The sequence below is a fragment of the Podarcis liolepis genome, assembly GCF_965112155.1.
Source record: "Podarcis liolepis genome assembly, chromosome: 1".
In the NCBI taxonomy this organism is placed as follows: domain Eukaryota; kingdom Metazoa; phylum Chordata; class Lepidosauria; order Squamata; family Lacertidae; genus Podarcis; species Podarcis liolepis.
The window spans coordinates 105,494,159-105,512,431 of record NC_139554.1 but is presented as its reverse complement, the minus strand read 5'-3'; the positions used below and the strand labels follow the sequence as shown (position 1 = coordinate 105,512,431).

The 18,273-nt window shown below is 44.3% G+C and overlaps 1 protein-coding gene across 3 annotated transcripts in view; it reads left to right on the top strand.

Annotated features, from left to right (window-relative positions):
* The window catches only part of ACVR1 (activin A receptor type 1), a 71,602-nt gene that overhangs the window by 43,992 nt on the left and 9,337 nt on the right, over nucleotides 1–18,273 (top strand). For all 3 annotated transcript variants that reach the window (XM_083494300.1, XM_083494298.1, XM_083494299.1), the window contains exons 3-8: nucleotides 4,915–5,178; nucleotides 6,832–7,049; nucleotides 9,835–9,934; nucleotides 11,535–11,681; nucleotides 13,211–13,486; nucleotides 15,440–15,637. In XM_083494300.1, the coding sequence (XP_083350426.1) occupies nucleotides 4,915–5,178; nucleotides 6,832–7,049; nucleotides 9,835–9,934; nucleotides 11,535–11,681; nucleotides 13,211–13,486; nucleotides 15,440–15,637 (1,203 nt within the window). The remainder of the gene's footprint in view (nucleotides 1–4,914; nucleotides 5,179–6,831; nucleotides 7,050–9,834; nucleotides 9,935–11,534; nucleotides 11,682–13,210; nucleotides 13,487–15,439; nucleotides 15,638–18,273) is intronic.

Genomic DNA, 18,273 nt, shown 5'->3' with positions numbered 1-18,273 from the left:
CTCCCTTCCTGTGTGGCAGCAGCCTCCTAAGCCTGGGAGTGGGAAATGAGCGTGGTTGCAGTGGTCTGCTGTGGTGCCATTCCCTCGCCTAGGTGTTCCACCCAGGAGCCACTTAATCTGAAATGTCTGTTCCCAAGGATGGGTTTGCAGGAAGGAATTGGGTTTTTGGTGGTGTGCCACCAGTCTTCCCAAAAGTCTCCTTGCCTGAGCTTTGGCCAATGGTTGCAGGTCTCAAGACAATGTTAGGGACAGTATTTTATAATAAACTGATGACTGTAGCTCAATCTCTCCCAAATGAATAATTTGTATTTAATGCATAAATGCTTGCAATCCTGGGGTTGTTGATCCTTATCCTACCCACCACTGCATTCAGACACCAATCCAGATCTAATGGTCAGAAGAAGTTGTTAGATGGTCAGAATTTTCTATGTATAGATCAGACCCATTTTCCCCTCTCCTCCCCAGATATCAATACCTGATCCATTGCACATGAATTCAGTTATCATGAAAAGACTTAGAACATATGAATGCCTGAACTGTGTTCTAATTACTCCCCAGCTTGAGATGGATATTCCAATTTGTGTATTGAAATGGAGTGGAGGTGCCTTTCTCTAGATGAAAAGTGTTTTGGAATGATTGGTGGTGGTAGAACTGCCGTTAAAGAAAACAACAACAGCCCATTTGAATTACAGGCTGTATACTCGAAAATAAAACCTGTGCTGGAACTGAAAACCAGGGTCCATGCTGTGAATTATTTTTAGATGCTGCTTTGTGCAATTAGCTTTGTTTTGCTTAGTGACCATATGCTATTTTCCCCCTCCTGTTTAAGCCAGTATGGCTGCTATTAAAGCTAGATTGAAAAAAGAAAGAAAGAAATTGCTTTGCTTTGCTAACAAGACAAGTTGACTTGAATGGCTTTCCTTTCACCATTTCCAGAGGATGCGCAATCATTTTGTTATATAAAAATATAACTGTGCTAAATATCTGTTTCGCTTCCAGTAATATTCTCAACGTTTTCCAAATGTGATATATGTGTCTCTCTCTGTGTTTAAAAAACTACCAAAAATTTTTAGAAGGCTAGTTATGTGCCTTGGTTGGTGTGGCAACTGATCTTGCGAGGTATTGAACAGTGGCTGAAAGAATTTAACAGCTGGAGCTTTAGGGCATAATCCTGGAGATCCTTTTGGCTAAGAGACTGTATTATGGATGGGGGCACCTTGTGGCCTGGCATATGATGCTGGACTCCAGTTCCCATCAGCCCCAACCAGCATGGCAAGTGACCAGGGATGATGGGAGTTGCAGTCCAACAGCACAAGGCCACAGATTCCACATCCCTGAGCTGTAGTGTTTGGTGGAAGCCCCGCTGTGCCACTGGACGTCAAACTATTCTTCCTACATGGAATATAACCTGGTAGAACATGCCAGATACTGTGGATAGAGGAGCCATTCTGCTGGTGACTATATGCCAGTAGATTGGCCAAAAGGGGATGGTGTCATGGGGAACATGCGCTTATGTCTTCTATCCATGTTTGCACACAAACCTGTTGAAGGTGCAACCATACCTAGCATGTGCGCACACATACACACGAAAACACACACACACACACACACACACACACACACCCCAAATGGTAAGACTAATGATTTTAGAGCAGCTGATGTGTCATGGAAAGTTTAAGGGAACACTGTGTCCCTTTCAGGCGGCATCATAATCTTTCCCAATGTGTACATACCGTATTTTTCACCCCATAGGACGCACCTAGTTTTTTGGGGGGAAATAAAGGGGGGGAAATTATTCCCCCCCCCCCAGGTACGGGGCTGGGGCGGGGGAAGCCTGAGCTTCCCCCGACCCCAGCCCCCAGAACAGGCTGCTATCCGCAAGCCGTGGGAGAGCTGCGCGAAGTCGCACAGTTCTCCCATGGCTAGCGGAGGGCTGCGCGAAGCCCAAAGCTCAGCACACCCCAAGCTTCTGGGTGTCAGCAAGCTCTCCGCTAGCCGTGGGAGAGCCGCGCAACTTCACGCAGCTCTCCCATGGCTAGCGGAGGGCTGCGCAAAGCCCGAAGCTCAGAACGCCCCAAGCTTCTGGGTGCCGGCAAGCTCTCCGCTAGCCGTGGGAGAGCTGCGTCTCCCACGGCTAGCGGATAGCTTCCCGAAGCCTGGAGAGTGAGAGGGGTCGGTGCGCACCGACCCCACTTGCTCTCCAGGCTTCAGCGAAAGCCTGCATTCGCCCCATAGGACGCACACACATTTCCCCTTCATTTTTGGAGTGGAAAAAGTGCGTCCTATAGGGCGAAAAATACGGTATATTAGATCAGATTTAAAGCTATATATTAATGAATAAATACAAATAAGAGCTGGTTGGGAGTCCATAGGACTGCTAATGAATGAAAAGATCCGCCTGGTATGTAAAGGTGAGACTTGTGTTGAAAACTGACCAAAGCACACCTGGATATTGTTTTGCTTCTCTCTGTTCTGTGTGATTCTTAATTAATTTGTAATGAAGTCTGTACATTTTTAAATGCAGTGACTCCTCAACCATACTCCGTTTGAAAATCCACTTCTGCTAGATGTGTTCGGGCTGGTTGCTTGCATAAAAACTAGCAAACTTTGCTTTCCTCCTGAAATAGTTATAAAAAAAGATAAGAATTTGGTTTATCCTTTGGGTGGAGTATTTGTTGTATACACATGCATTCTCTTGTGTAACAATTGACTGCTATTGCCTTTTTAGCCTGTTGCAAAAGTGATAAGTGATAGATTGGCTGCTTTCCAGATTCAAACTGCTATGATAGGATTCAGCACTGCTTTCTCAGGAACATCTGGACTAGAAAGGAAGAGTGTAGAAGCATAAAATCTCCTGTAGGCAGTGTGTTGTGCTGGCTATTAGTAAAAGGTAAAGGGACCCCTGACCATTAGGTCCAGTCGTGTCCGACTCTAGGATTGCGGTGCTCATCTCGCTTTATTGGCCGAGGGAGCCAGCGTACAGCTCTGGGTCATGTGGCCAGCACGACTAAGCCGCTTTTGGCGAACCAGAGCAGCACACAAAAATGTCGTTTACCTTCCCACCGGAGCGGTACCTATTTATCTACTTGCACTTTTGACGTGCTTTCGAACTGCTAGGTTGGCAGGAGCAGGGACCGAGCAACAGGAGCTCACCCCTTTGCAGGGATTCGAACCGCCGACCTTCTGATCGGCCGGTCCTAGGCTCTGTGTGTTGTGCTGGCTATTAGTTTTGCACAAATAGCGAACTTCAGATGATGTTGAAAACCGCAGTTAAGGAAGGGGGTCTGAATTGACAAACCACAGTTTGTGCGTGGATGGCAAACTGGAATCATAAACTATGGTTTGAAATTGGATTCTAAACAATGGTTTTTGCTAAATATAGTTTGCATGTCATCTGAATTGACAAGATGTGTGGGATGCATTCTAGAGAATAGGCCTAATGTGATTGGGTAATTAGGTTTTACATCAGCAACGTTGACACCTTTATAGGATAGAGAGATTCTGAGTGGCTATGTATTATTTATTACTATTTAATGGGTTTCTAGCCTGCCATTTAGAGTGTATACTCTTCCAGAGAAGGTTACAACAAATCAATAAAATACTACATTAAAATTCAAGGGTGATACCCAATACTAGTCATACTGAGAGTTGACCCATTGAAATAAATGAGCTTAAGTTACTTAAATTCATTGATTCCATGGTGCCTATTCTGACTTAGTTGGATAACACCCCAAGGTTTTAAAATGGCAGTAAAAACAGTTAACATAAAAATGTCAGCCAATAGAACTGTTATTTTTTAATGGCCATAACAGCACCTCAGTGAAGCCAAAAACCAGAATAAAAGAGTTTTCGAGACTTCTCCTTAACCTCTGGGCCAATTTTGACCCCTCCAGGGTGTCCCAAGTTGGCCTGCAAGGCCATTTCTCACAAACCACAAGTAGCATCAGTTGGTGGGTGGGGTGAAATCCGGTTTCAGCTGCGCCTGCTGCTTCCCAGTCATCAGAGCAGAATTTAACCCCTACCTCTCAGCTGATTCAGGAAGGGTCTTGCTTTGGAATCCCTTGCTAAAACAAATGGAGGGGAAAACACTTTTGTTTTGGCAGCACCTTTCAAGGTGCTTTGAAAGCTCAACTTTGGGACTTCAAAGCACCTTGCGTCTGATGTCATTATAATGTTAAGTGATTGACAGTTGGGTGCCTCCACTCACCTGTCAGTTTTGGCTGCGAGGCCAATCCTTTAAGGATCTTGCCCAGGAAGCCCAAAACGTTTCTCATCCCTTCCCTAAAGAGTGGGGCCATGCATATTTCGGGGGGGGGCATTTTAGAGATACCAAGGTCTTTTTGGTTTGCTCAAAACTTTCCAGAGTGCACTTCCCAACTCTTGGAAGTTGTTAAAGAGGTTGATGTATTTGTAATCTTTGGAAATAAAGACTTTGTGCCAATTTGCATTAGTTGCTGTTGAGCTCCATTCAGTTTTGTGTACAAATATCACCCATTGTGAAGAGACAACCCAACCCCCAAATGTTTGATTTACACACTCAAAAGCATAAAGTCATCAGAATCCACCAGCCTTCTTTGTAGTGTGAAATGTTGATGAGTTTGCAGTTTCTTCTCATTCTCCTCCTAGTGGTGCATCAATAAAACTGCTGGCACATTTCCAAAGCTTAGCAGGGTCTGGTATGGTTCTAAACTGAATGGGGAACCACATGCCGTGATTCCTGAATTGCAGGGGGTTGGACTAGATGTCCCTCGGGGGTCCCTTTCAGTTCTATGATTCTACTCCTCTCGGAGGGGAGAATGAACTAAAAGTTGGCAGAGCCAGCTAATTTTTATTTTTCAAAAAATCATAATGCATTTGTTACATGTATAAGTCGCCTAATGAAATGGTGTTTTCCTCCCTTCTTCCCCCATGCAGATGAAGAGCACAAACCTACCTTGATTAACTACGACTGTGTGTGTGAAGGCACGTCATGTGTGAATGGCGACCGCTGCAGAGGCCACCAGTGCTTTGCCTCTTTGAGCATCAACAATGGCGCTAAAGTGTATCAGAAGGGCTGCTTCCAAGTCTACGAACAAGGGAAAATGACATGTAAAACACCTCCTTCCCCTGATCAAGCGGTCGAATGCTGTCAGGGTAACCTGTGTAACATGAACATCACAGCACAGCTGCCGACGAAAGGTGAAAGTCTTATTCTCTGGCAAACAAATTTCATATTATTAGCAAAGCGTTTCTTATAATAAGCTCACTGTCTTTGACTTGAGGTCTATGATCTTATGGGATCTGTGGCCTTGGAACATGTGTGACATCTCCGGAAATTGAATACAGTTGTAACTCAGGTTAAGAACTTAATTTGTTCTGGAGGTCCGTTCTTAACCTGAAACTGTTCTTAACCTGAGGTACCACTTTAGCTAATGGGGCCTCCTGCTGCCACTGCGCCGCCACCACATGATTTCTGTTCTCATCCTGAAGTTCTTAACCCGAGGTACTATTTCTGGGTTAGCGGAGTCTGTAACCTGAAGCGTCTGTAACCCGAGGTACCACTGTACATGAAAGAGAAGGGAGGAAAGGTTGGTCATGGTGTGTGGAAGCATATTGACCAATAGTGATGATTTGGAAAATTAAGGACCGCAGTCTCTGTGTGAGAGGCAATTGTATAGGCCTCTCCAGGCATTCCAGATAGGGGAAAGTGGACATGTGAGGGGTGTGGCAGGAATTCGTGTTCTCGATCTGGCCTCCCAAGTTGGAGAGTTCTTGAAGCAAGAAGCTCCTGTATCTGTGGAGGCTCTCCACACTGGAAAATCAGGGTTTTATACAACACAGGGAGATTCCACAGATACCAAACTGCTCCCCACAGGAACCAGGAGTAGCTTATACTGTACGAAGAACAAACTGAAATCTAAAAACGGAAAATGAGATGGAAGTTGGTGGGACTATGAATGTAACAAACCAGGTGGGATACAAGTGTAAGGGCCCTTCCACACTTCCTATTCATAGTGGTATAGTTGCTACCACATAAGGTCCTTAAGGGGTGTGACCACAACCCTGGAACTTATCTCAGTTCAGGCACAACTCACCATTAGTGTGGAGAAGAAAACCCTACGCTCGCTCTCTAATAACAATGACATGTGACCAGAGATGCAGGCAATCAGCTCCCAATTCACTCTTGAAAACATTAGCTCAAAGAGCAGTTGTACCACTTATAAATGATAAGTGCAGAGAGGCCCTAAAAAAGAGGCACGTTGTGTGGTACCAGGGGGACCACCAGGGTCCACTTGTTTGAGAAAAGCTTGGTAGGTTCAGACCTGGCCTGGATGGGTGATCGGTTGGAATCCATGTGGACTTCCATTATGTCAGAAAGCAGAATATAAATGTAAGAAAATAAAACATAATTAAAAATAAGGAATATAGAGTACTGTATTCTGTCAGAGCACAGGATGCAAGTATCCATGGAAGAGCTGGCCTCGCAAAGTTCAAGAGCTCCAGCTGGGTTCCCATTTAGCCTGCTGGGCTGTTTTTCAGAGTCTACCAGATATTGGAGTTAACACCAGAGCTGGAAAGAAAGATTTCACACTTCTAGGTTATAGCTTCTCATTTTTTTGATAGCCAGGTGCTGAGTCTCCCTCCTCCCCAAAACCTTCTTCAGCACACCGAGTCCTTCTGAGACAACTGAATTCTCCAATTCAATTGTGTGGGGGTTTTAAAATAAGAATTTACAGTAAATGTACACAAGCGAGTGTCCTTCTATCTGTCTTTTCAATGGACTTTTGTCAAAATTCCCAGCATTTAAGATTTGACTTACCTTCTGTTCTTTCTTTTTGTTTTTATGTGAAGGGCACCCACTTCAAGGGGAAGCTGTGGGTTACACCACGGAAACACTTATCATATTTGTTGTAGCATCAGTTCTGGCGCTCCTGATATTTTCTGCAGTGACGTTGCTGATCATCCGAAAAGTGAAACAGTACCATATGGAAAGGCTCAATTCAAGGGATCCAGAATATGGAACCATTGAGGGACTCATAGCATCAAACGTTGGTGACAGCACCCTGGCAGTAAGTAAATCTTGTCTGCTGTTATTCCTATGAAAGCATTCTGCTGTTTTTATTTTTTGATCAGACTGCCAAAAATGTTACTTGTGAACATTTCTCCTTCTCCAACTACCTTTTTATAAGCTTGGAGTAGGCATTGCCCACTCTCTTAAAAACTAAAATGTCATTAGGAGCTGAATTCTGTTCCCACCACCACCTTCTGTGGATTACTTTTAATGCTCGCTTAAGAAGATCCCTGTTGGCTCAAGACAAAACCTTGTCCAGCCCACTGTCCTGTTCTCACAGCGGCCAACCAATACCTATGGGTATCCTGCAAACAGGACGTGAGCGCACTCCCCATTTCTGATTCTGATTCTCAGCAGAGGGGTCTGAGACGTTCAGCTTCACTGGGAGAATTATGACACAGGGAGGAAGTCTGATGATTGAGCTCATTAATTCTTGTATGTATTCTGGTGCTTTTATTAGAAGTGAGTTAACCACAATGTGCAAGTGGTGTGTTTATACAGTTGATAGCATGAACACATATTAGTGTTGGCATGGAGCAAGGGCCTCAAGACTGCTGTACAAGCGGTACCTCTACTTACGGACGCAATCTGTTCCAGGGTGCCATTCACACCCCGAAAATTAAGTAGAGCGCTGCTTCTGCGCCTGACACAGTAGAGCTCTCCTGCGCATGCATGAAGCACGCAGAATGCTTCTGCGCATGCGCACATGGCAAAACCCGGAAGTATACACTTCCGGGTTTGCCGCGCTCACAACCCGAAAATCCGCAACCTGAACCCAACGCAGCTAGAGGTATGACTATATATTTTGAAGGCAGGATCAGTAGGATATCCATCATTCCTTTGGTAAATGCTTTAAAACTGAGCATATAAATTGTTTTGCTGCCACCTTGTGGTTATACCTGAGTGATTTAAAATGCATTTTTCAGGACAAGATTGTAGTAGAATATACAAATCCTTTTCCTGTTGAGTTAATGGCACTTGCTAATATCTCTATATCAAAGGTGTGTACACACACACACACACACACACACACACACACACACACTTTTTATTTATTTACAGATTTTGTTATTCTGAGCTGTTTTCTGCTCAGTGCTTAAGCCCAAAACAGGAAGTTTCTAAGCAGTCAAATTTCAGTAACCTCTTTGGGCTTTAACAGTTGTAACCCTGTATATTTATTTTCAGACATAAGCTGTGTTGAGTTAAATGGGACTTATTCCTTGGTCACTGTGCGTAGGCATGTAGCTGTAAACGGTTCTATTTTGACTGCTCTATCAAATCCTATTAAAAGTTCAGTATCTAAGGGTGGCATTCCTTTTAGGGACTCTTACACGTGTTTTTGCTTAAGGGTGAGTCTAATAAAAATAATGATAATGATAATGATGTAATTATAATTATTAATTAAAGCAGTGTTTATTGAACTTCGTATCTCCCCCCCCCCTTTTGATGAAGTCACCACTCCAAAATGCCACAGTTCTAATAAACTAGTTATAAAAAGATGAGCTTCCCAACCAAGAGGGAACATCAGTCCGCCCCCACCTTCCCCCAGTGGCATAAATTATATAAAACTCTGCTGAGTAGGAGCAGTTCTCCAAATTGGGTGATAAACTGCATTAAAACCTCAATAGACAGTTAGAAGGGGATTACATTTCAGTAATCTCTGCGTTAAGCCAGTCACAAAAGCTTTCAGGCATTACAATGAAGATTTGCATTACAATGAAGAAAAAACCCACTTTAGGTGGAGGAGGGGCCAGCAGGGGGTGAGTGTGTCAAGCTCTGCTCCCCTCGTCCTCCTTCAAAGGTCTGTGTTGGAGAACCTTCTGCATCTTGTGCACGTTCATAGAATCATGGAACTGTGAATTGGAAGGGACCACGAGGGTCATCTAGTCCAACCCCCTGCAAGCCAGGAATGTTTTACCCAGTGTGGGCTCAAACCCACCACCCTGAGATTAAGAGTCTCATGCTGTACCGACAGAGCTATCCCAGTGGAGCCTGCTTGTGAATTTTTAGAACCCAGGAAAACCTATACTGAAGACTCCCTACTGCAGACACTTTCTCTCTTAATAGTTAGTAATTGGGGTTCTTGTCTCCCCAATGTCCCACCCGTGTGTTACTTGAACTCTTCATTGCAATGCCTGAAGGGGGCTTCTGTTAGCATGTGTTCACACAGCTTATATGTCCTTTTTTTCAACACATGTATGGCTGCGTATATGTTTTCAGTAACCCCTGGAGTTCAGCCTCTTACTGGTTTGGATGGTGGATGTCTTTTAAAAATATATATCAACTATACTATAATTGCAAAGTAATGTAAATTACTGGTTTGGAAGGTCTGGAATTATTAGCCTACCGTTCCCTAGCAGGAAGAGTTCCCTTTTGTGGTGCAGAAAACCAGGGAGCAAATTGTAGATCCACCTTGTATCTGTTTCTGTGCATTTTTTAATTTGCGATTTTTTCCCTGAGTCACTCCGTGCTCTCTCACATTTGATCTGTAATTCGTGTTCCAAGCTGCTCTGTACAAACAAAACTACACACTCTCCATTCACTAGGAAAACAGCTATAGCCCCCCCTCCCCTTTGGGCCAAAGTGGATGCAATTTACAGGTACAGAGGCCATTGCAGAGTGGATTAAGCCTTCCAAACGGCAGACAAATAGGTCCCTGAGTGCAATGTAAATGGAAGAAAAATGCCTTCAATAAATGAATTGAAGGGAGGGAGGTGGCAGAAGGCCAGCTTCTGTTCCATTTCAATTCTAGTTCCAAACATGTGGTCTTATTTTTCACACAGGACTTGTTGGACCATACCTGTACATCCGGAAGTGGCTCTGGCCTTCCTTTCCTGGTACAAAGAACGGTGGCTCGGCAGATTACGTTGTTGGAGTGTGTGGGTTAGTAATCTTATTCTACCTGGGACAGGGCCCAGAGGGTTCCTCTGTGTTGTGTGCACGTATGAGTGCGTGCTGTGGAGAAGGGTGCGATCCTGTACACATCTACCTGGAAGTAAGTCCCATTAAACTCAAAAAGGGTTTACTTCTGAATAGATACGTATAGGGTTGCACTTTCAAAAAACGGTGTGTCTGTGTTTCAAAGAGAGGCCAAATGGTTAAGCGGCTGGTCTGTATTGAGTCGCGAGTGGAATCTTTGGACAGGAAGTCCCTTCTGTGTAACGCCAAGAGCCTCAAAGGTGTCGTGTGTCCCGTTACCCTGGATTACACCTGTTGCTGATGAACATGTGCCAAAGGCGAGGTAAAGAAACGAGAGACCAGCGTCAGTCGTGTGTAGCTGCCAAGGAAAGCAGGTGGCACTGTGTTGAATTAAGCTTATTTTAGTCTGCTTGGGTTGAACCCAGGGTCCCCAGTGTACAGCTCACGTACTGCTCCCTTCTACTGTGTCGCCTTCATTTACCACATACATCAATGCATTATTACTGTTATTATGTCTTTTACTTCCTGCGTGGCAAACAGGCAACGCTATTTTCATGTGTAAATCAGTTAGCAAGTCTCCCCTGCTCAGTGGTGGAGTGTGTACTGTGCATGCATTTGCCCACAGTTTCCAATCTTTGACCTCACCTGTTGAATTATTTTCAATACAAGGGCTGGGGGTGAGTGGGGATGGCAGCTCCACTTGGTAAACTGCTGGAGGGTAGGCAGTACTGTGGGCCGATGGCAAGAATATAAGGCATATGAGATTCAGCTTCCAAAAGCAGCCACACAGTTAACATGCACCTGAATTTGTTCTCAGAATCTTCAACGTTCCTATGGGCGGGGTATTGGTGGAACTGATATCAGCATTCCCAGTGCTCCAAGCCTTTAGTAACTGCTGGTGCCTGCTTGCTGAAATAGAAAGATATGAGAAGTACAGCCAGGGATTTATTTATTTCAGATGTTTCTGAGCTAGCTGTCAAGCCTATAGCTTCCCCAAAGCTGCTTCTGTTAATAACAAATGAACAGTTTTGTTAAACAAACACGGAAACATAAAAATTGCAACCCTACAGCTGGTTTAAATGTACTGTATAAAATCAACACCTGTAAGAAAAACAAAACAAAACACCCAATTAGCTCCTCTAAAATGAAGCATTTCATTAAAAGCCAAGGAAAACAAGTGGGTATTAAAAAAAACCTTTCTGTAAACCTCCGAACCAAAGGAGTCAGCCATATAGCCCTTGGGAGGAAATTGTACAGAAGAGGGGCCGCCACGAAAAAGGCCTAAATTGATCTCAGAGCCATGTGCCTCTGAAGTTGGTCTTAAAACTTCCGTTATTGGTAATATTTGGCCAAAGTCCTTGCTATGTTTCCTCTCCACCCAACTACATCCTGAAGTGAGAATCTCTTGCCTTGGAGCCTGAGCACCATGAACGGTTTGTTTTTAAAGTGCCTTAAAATGTTGATTTAGTTTCAAGTCTCTGCTCTGGTCTAGCCTGGAACCATCTTACTATTTGCTTAATGAAGACTGCTGCTCAAATCCTGTGTATCTGTTTGCCTGTTCTAGGGAAAGGTCGATACGGTGAGGTCTGGAGAGGACAGTGGCAAGGAGAAAATGTTGCAGTAAAGATATTTTCTTCCCGAGACGAGAAGTCCTGGTTCAGGGAAACGGAATTGTACAATACTGTGTTGCTGAGACACGAAAACATTTTAGGTGAGCGATATTTTCTTAATGGCTTTTGTATACAGATAAGGGCGTGGGGAGCGTTTAAAAAGACCTGGACCCTGAGTCTACTGAACGCTGTAGTGCAAGGCTTTCTCCACCCCCTTAAGTTTTTATCCACCTTCATCAAGAAAAACTTGACTCCTGCAGAAATATATCCTTGCATTCAGTTTTCTCTTAGCAAAACCATACTCATGAGCATGATTCCCCCACCGACCAAATACCATATGTGCACCATGATAAAAATGTTTTTTAGTATACCTCTTTGTAATCCTATGTATTAAGCAATACAGTGGTACCTCTGGTTAAGTACTTAATTCATTCTGGAGGTCCGTACTTAACCTGAAACTGTTGTGAACCTGAAGCACCACTTTAGCTAATGGGGCTTCCTGCTGCTGCCGTGCCTCCGGAGCACGATTTCTGTTCTCATCCTGAAGCAAAGTTCTTAACCTGAAGCACTATTTCTGGGTTAGCATAGTCTGTAACCTGAAGTGTATGTAACCTGAAGCGTATGTAACCCGAGGTACCACTGTATGTCATTTCAGTACACATTTCCATTGCAAATAAGATGAAGCAGACTCTTAAAAACAGACTATATTTGCTAGAGATGGGGAACATTTCCCAGCCCACCAGCCTCATCCTGTCATGAGCAACCATCTAGCGACTGTGTGCTGGTGGTTGGTTGGGACCAGAGACATAGCAACTGATGCGGTTCTTAAATGTTGTACATTCCAGACCATGCAAAAGTTTCTAACTGCCCCCGCCCCATGTATGTTTGTATACATACATATACTAGCAACTTATCTGTCTATCCAGGCAAGCAATCAGTACCACATTTTAAAGACACATTCCAGGCAGGTGAAATCACTTGAGGAGTGCGCAGGATGAGGCTGTTGTGTGGTTTGTCCTTCAGAGGAGCTGTGGTTTGTGGCTTGCCCCTGTGGGTCTGAGGTTCCCTATCCCCATGCAGTATATTCAGAAGAGACCATACATTCAGAAGAGACCATACATTTAAAGCAGTACCATACCACTTTAATCAGCCATGCCTTGCCCCAGAGAATCCTGGGAGCTGTAGTTTGTTAAGAAAACTGAGAGTCCCCTGTTCCCCTCACGGAGCTACAATTCCCAGAGTTCCCTGGGACGGAGGCTTGACTGTTAAGCCACTCTGAGGACTGTAGTTCCGTGAGGGGGAGTAACAACTCACGGCACCTTTAACAAACTACAGCTCCCAGGATTCTTTGGAGGAAGCCATGATCCTGCTTTAAATGCGTAGTGCAGCTGAGGCCTTGGTAGGCCTGGGTTCAGAGTACTGGCAGTAACGGACTTGTATGTGCATTGCCATTTTGTAGACGCCTTTTCAGTCAGCAAGCTAAGATTGTGGGTTTGAAAGCTAGAATTTAACACTGAGGAAAACGACGCTGCAGCCTGCATCTTGCATGGCCTAATTCTGGAGAGAGTTTAGATAGTGGGGGGAAGGAAACCCCTGATCGTTCACCTGGTGTTTCTTCTCCTTCTTTCAGGGTTTATTGCCTCAGATATGACCTCTCGGAATTCCAGCACTCAGTTGTGGCTAATCACCCACTACCATGAGATGGGCTCTTTGTATGACTATCTGCAACTCACGACGCTCGACACAGTGAGCTGCCTGCGGATAGTCTTGTCTATAGCTAGTGGCCTTGCACATTTGCACATAGAGATATTTGGGACCCAAGGGAAACCTGCCATTGCTCACCGAGACTTGAAGAGTAAAAATATCCTGGTTAAGAAAAACGGACAGTGTTGCATAGCAGACCTAGGTGAGTGGTTTTCCCTTCTCCTTCTTTTTTGCATTTTAAATATGCAGTCCTCAAATAACCCGATGCAATTCTTGAGGACCTTTCTTTATTTGGATTTAAGAGTTGATTTGGAGGGGAATTGTTCTTCATCCACTAGAGGGCGCACATCATTTTTAAGTCTCGCTCCTGTCTGCAGAATCTTGCATACTGTTTTCTGATGTTGTTTGTACAGCCCTGTAAAGGATATCCTTCATACATGGTTTTAGAGACACATGTGTTGGAGTAAATAAAAAATCAGGAGAGGAATAACCACCAATGGCATCATGAATGATGCCTTTTCCCCCCTCTTCAACACAGCAGCTAGAGTATTTGCTACTCCTGCCATTGTGTGGTTCTAGGTTTCAGCTTAGAGTCCAGGTGCTTCTCTGGGACAAGGGCCCAACTGTGATTATAGCCTCCTTTGAGCCCAGCCTGTTATCATTTGGGATGATGTTCTGTCTTGTTGGGGTTGATATTTCCCAACACCTCCCAGGTCCAGTTTAACACTGCCACCTACTGGCTAAATTAAAGTGTGGGTTGGCCATTCTGCGATAGAGGCATCAGGGATTTACGGCACTTCAAAGGCAGAAGCAGGCGAGCCTATGAACCTGGCTTTTGGATTGTCATGCTCACACTCTTGCCTTGCCCTCCCATACTGCACTGCTCATTAGGTGGGAGCAAAACCACCCCAGGTCCATGGGGATTGTGGGTAATAGAAGCATCTGCACTGCAGTTATGCACTGGCACTATCACATGTAGCGCTGAGGATTGGAGTGATCATTCTGTGATATCATGGCAGTGGACAAAGCTTCATTGTGACTTTTGAATAAATGTTTTAATATTAAAAAAGAAATCTCTTATGTCTCCTGTCAGAAGGGCAATCCCCGTATCCTAGGTCACCACATCTAGACAGGACACTTTAAACTATGAATAAGCCAAGGGACCTTATGTGTGATATATTATTTGCACTGCCCAAATGATAGCCTGTCAATTGGATTGCCCTGTCCCATGCAGGATTGTATCTTTCTGAAAACTTTGTATGCATGAATCTTGCAATCCCTTTGAATTTATATGGGGCTGCTTAGTTACTGTATACAGTTGTCCCCTTCAACAAAGATTTAATTGGCATATCTGAGATACAAAGTAAAGATGTTTTCACTTTTAAGTGCTCCGTGTTGCCCAGCAATATTTATATTGATGGATGGGCTCATGAAAGGTCTGTTTGTCTGGCCTTTGCTTTACTGTAAACTGTCATTCGTTTTTCGGTGGTTGTTAGTTTACTTACTTAAAACTGCTGCTATTTGAAGGCTGCAGTGTAATATATCTCAATTTTAAGCTATTTGGTGGTTGGAGCAGAATGCAAACTGTGTAGAGTAGTTTGCATACTGTATTTTTTTAAGGTGTTTACTTTCTGGTGACCATATGTGTCTGTGGTTTATTTTTTGGAAGGTGTTTGATTTGACCCATTTTTACGGTCACAGCTGTCCTTGCGTTAGCCTTCGCCACACTTTTGGTTCCATCGATTTCCTCAAAAGCTCACCTTGAACCTTGGGAGTTAAGATTTATTCCCCCCCCCCCCCTTATAGCAGATGTGTGAACAGGATAATGGCTATGTAGCACTCAGTCTGCTGGACCACAGTATATTCCCACCACATAAACGCTAGTCTACTGGTGTTGTGTTGTCGCTGCTTAGATTTGCTACGACTGGGTGTTGTTGTTTTTTAGAGTTGCTTTACAAAGGCCTTCCTAATCTCTTAGAGTAGGTATAGGGGAAAGGGCCATATCCCAGTGCTTACCATGCAGGAGATCTCAGGTTCAAAACCATGACACGATGGCACTTTGTAGCTGGAAAATATATGGCAATGGTAACAGGTGGGCTCCCCTCGAGCTGAAAGACCAACACTGACTTCACAGCTCTTCTGTTTGCAATTACAGGCCTCGCAGTCATGCACTCCCAAAGCACCAATCAGTTGGATGTAGGAAACAACCCCCGTGTGGGTACCAAGCGCTACATGGCGCCAGAAGTCTTAGATGAAACCATCCAAGTGGACTGCTTTGACTCTTACAAACGGGTTGATATCTGGGCATTTGGACTGGTCCTTTGGGAAGTAGCCAGGCGTATGGTGAGCAATGGTGAGTATCTGTTCCTTTCTAGAATTAGTTGCATTAATCCACTGGCCACTAAAGGTGAAAAGCTTCTCTTGTATCTTCCTTAGTAGAAAGTGGTTTCAAGTTTTCTCTCCTGGCATTTGTGCCTTAAATTGCACTGAACTCCTACCTACTTTGCAGGATTTGGGCTGCCACTTTTCTTGACATGCCTCTCGCCCCCCCCCACCGCCCCATATACTATTTCAAATTGGGTGTGTGTGTGAAAGTAGGTACGTTATGAATTCCAAGTCAAATTCCAATGTTCTTTATTACGTTCGCCGCCAACTGCATTAAAAAAAAAAGTGAGGTGATATACAGAAACTCATAGATCACAACAGATTTCTCAGCTTATGACAGTGGGTCACAGCTGTTCAGATTACCCCACTTGCCTTTACAACATCTCTGTTTAAGCATTCATTCATTCAGTTTATATAGCTGAAACTTAAACATGGGACCGCACTGAGGCGTACCTTAAATGATCAGGAGGGGGGCAGCAAGTTCTGTAAGGGGAAAAGCTGGTACTCCTCCAGATGTTTTGGACTATATCTCTCACCAGCCGCAATCAGTAAACACTTTCCTTGATAATTAATATTTCACTGCTAAAGTTCTAAGTAAGGCAAGGAAATCCCCTTGGGGTTTCATGGAATCCCATGCCTGTGGCAGGGAGAATTCATCCTTACAGCAACATGGCTTAAGGAGGACTGCTTTGCCTTCCTACTGAGGCATGGCCTGACACCGGAATAATGGAGATGGATTTGCCATGGAGAAGACTCCTCTTTTCTTTTCTTTTCTTTTTGGTAGCATCAGCTTTTTTTCTTTTCTTTTTTTGGTTGCATCAGCACTAGTACAGGGTCGGTGGCATTTTAAACATTGTACAATCTCAATTATCTATATGGTATAGGAGTTCTTTGAAGTAAAGCTATTTAAAAGAACAGTGTACTGAATCCTAAGGCATCTGTAGAAGTGAGAATACATTTTAAGACCAATTGGAGCAGCACTCTATTGGAAAGTTCAAAAGTGGTACGTGGATCATTCTTACATGCTTATTGGCGGACATTTTGTTTTGCGGATGTGTGTAATAAGCTTTCAGTGATCACCTTTCTTAGCTCTTGGAACCCTTGGAGGGTTTTATGGGAGCCACACGCCAGAGGCAATGGCTGTGACTCTTTCTTTGTACTGCTGGGCACATTCCAGCTACAGAAAAGTCAGAGGCCTCGCTACACTTGCACTCACTTGCACCTCCCCATCCTCTATCAAGGCAAGAAAGAGCCATGATCACAGTTCTTGCCAGGTACAAAAGCACTCAAGGACAGCACCGAGCAAATCATGTGGGTACAGTGACCTTGGGAAAGGGAATGGCTTGGGTGGAGTTTTGAGGGCTGATCAGAGAGGCTTGGAGGGCTGGATTTGGCCCGCAGGAGTGAGTTTCCTCCCCTATTTTAAAGTAGCAGCCAAGTATTGTGGAGCTGAAAACAGGATCGTTCTCTCTCCTAACAAGAGTTGCTGTTTTTTAAGTGTGTGATAGGTCAGTTTCTCCCCATTTCTTTGGAAATATTACAAGACATGCAGGAATCAGTACAGTTTGTTTCACATTCAGTTGCTTGGTTTCACGTTCCATCCTGTGTCCGTACAAGCGCAGCAGTGGTTTTCCACCCGGATTTTCCTCTGCCAGTCAAAAGAGCAAGCTCCCCAACTCAAGGCAGCCCCATTCGTCATTGAAGATGGTACCTGTTTTCAGCTAGCACTTCCCCTGCTTTTATGGAGAAAGGAGAACAAAGGTATACAGGGCAGCTCATGACATTCAAGAGGTAATGGAAGCCTCAGTGCAGCAAGCCTGGATGAGCTGGGAGGAACACATGGAGAATATGTGGCTGACACAGTACCTGTCAACCATGGATGGCCATTGCTTATTCTTACATTTATATCCCACCTTTCTTCCATTATGGAACATACATTTGTTTCCCAAGTGGTCTCCTATCCAGACACTGACCAGACTTACATATCTTCATAAAGGTGGTGACCTTCAGAGCATACACAGACAGCCATACTTTGCTTCCAGAAAAGTAGCCATAGAGTTGATGATGGTCATGCATAGCCAGTCATCATTTTGCATGTTCCTTAATAGCACCTTGGCTTTAAAAGGTTCATTTTGCCCCCACGGAAAGGTGAGTGAGTAGGGATTGAGTGGAACATAGGACAAAATTCACCTGGAAGGTGCTGCCAGAACCTGTTGTGTGAAATGGACAAGGGGGAATTCCACACTGGTATGGGTCCTCCTAGAACCGTTAAATGACCAATCTTCTTTTGTGCCTAACAAAGTCAGAGAAACACAGCATCACCTATTGTTTATCTATAGAGAACTCTCAAGTTTCCGAGTGATTTCTCAGAAACATGGTGAAGTTAGGGCAGGCATAGGCAAACTCAGCCCTCCAGATGTTTTGGGACTTCAACTCCCACCATCCCTGACCGCTGGTCATGTTAGCTAGGTATGATGGGAATAGTAGTCCCAAAACATCTGGAGGGCCGAGTTTGTCTATGCCCGAGTTAGGGTGTGCCTTGGATCCAAATGAATCAAGAACCCCTGAAACAATTTGTGGCATCTTGGAGGTGTGGACATGGAG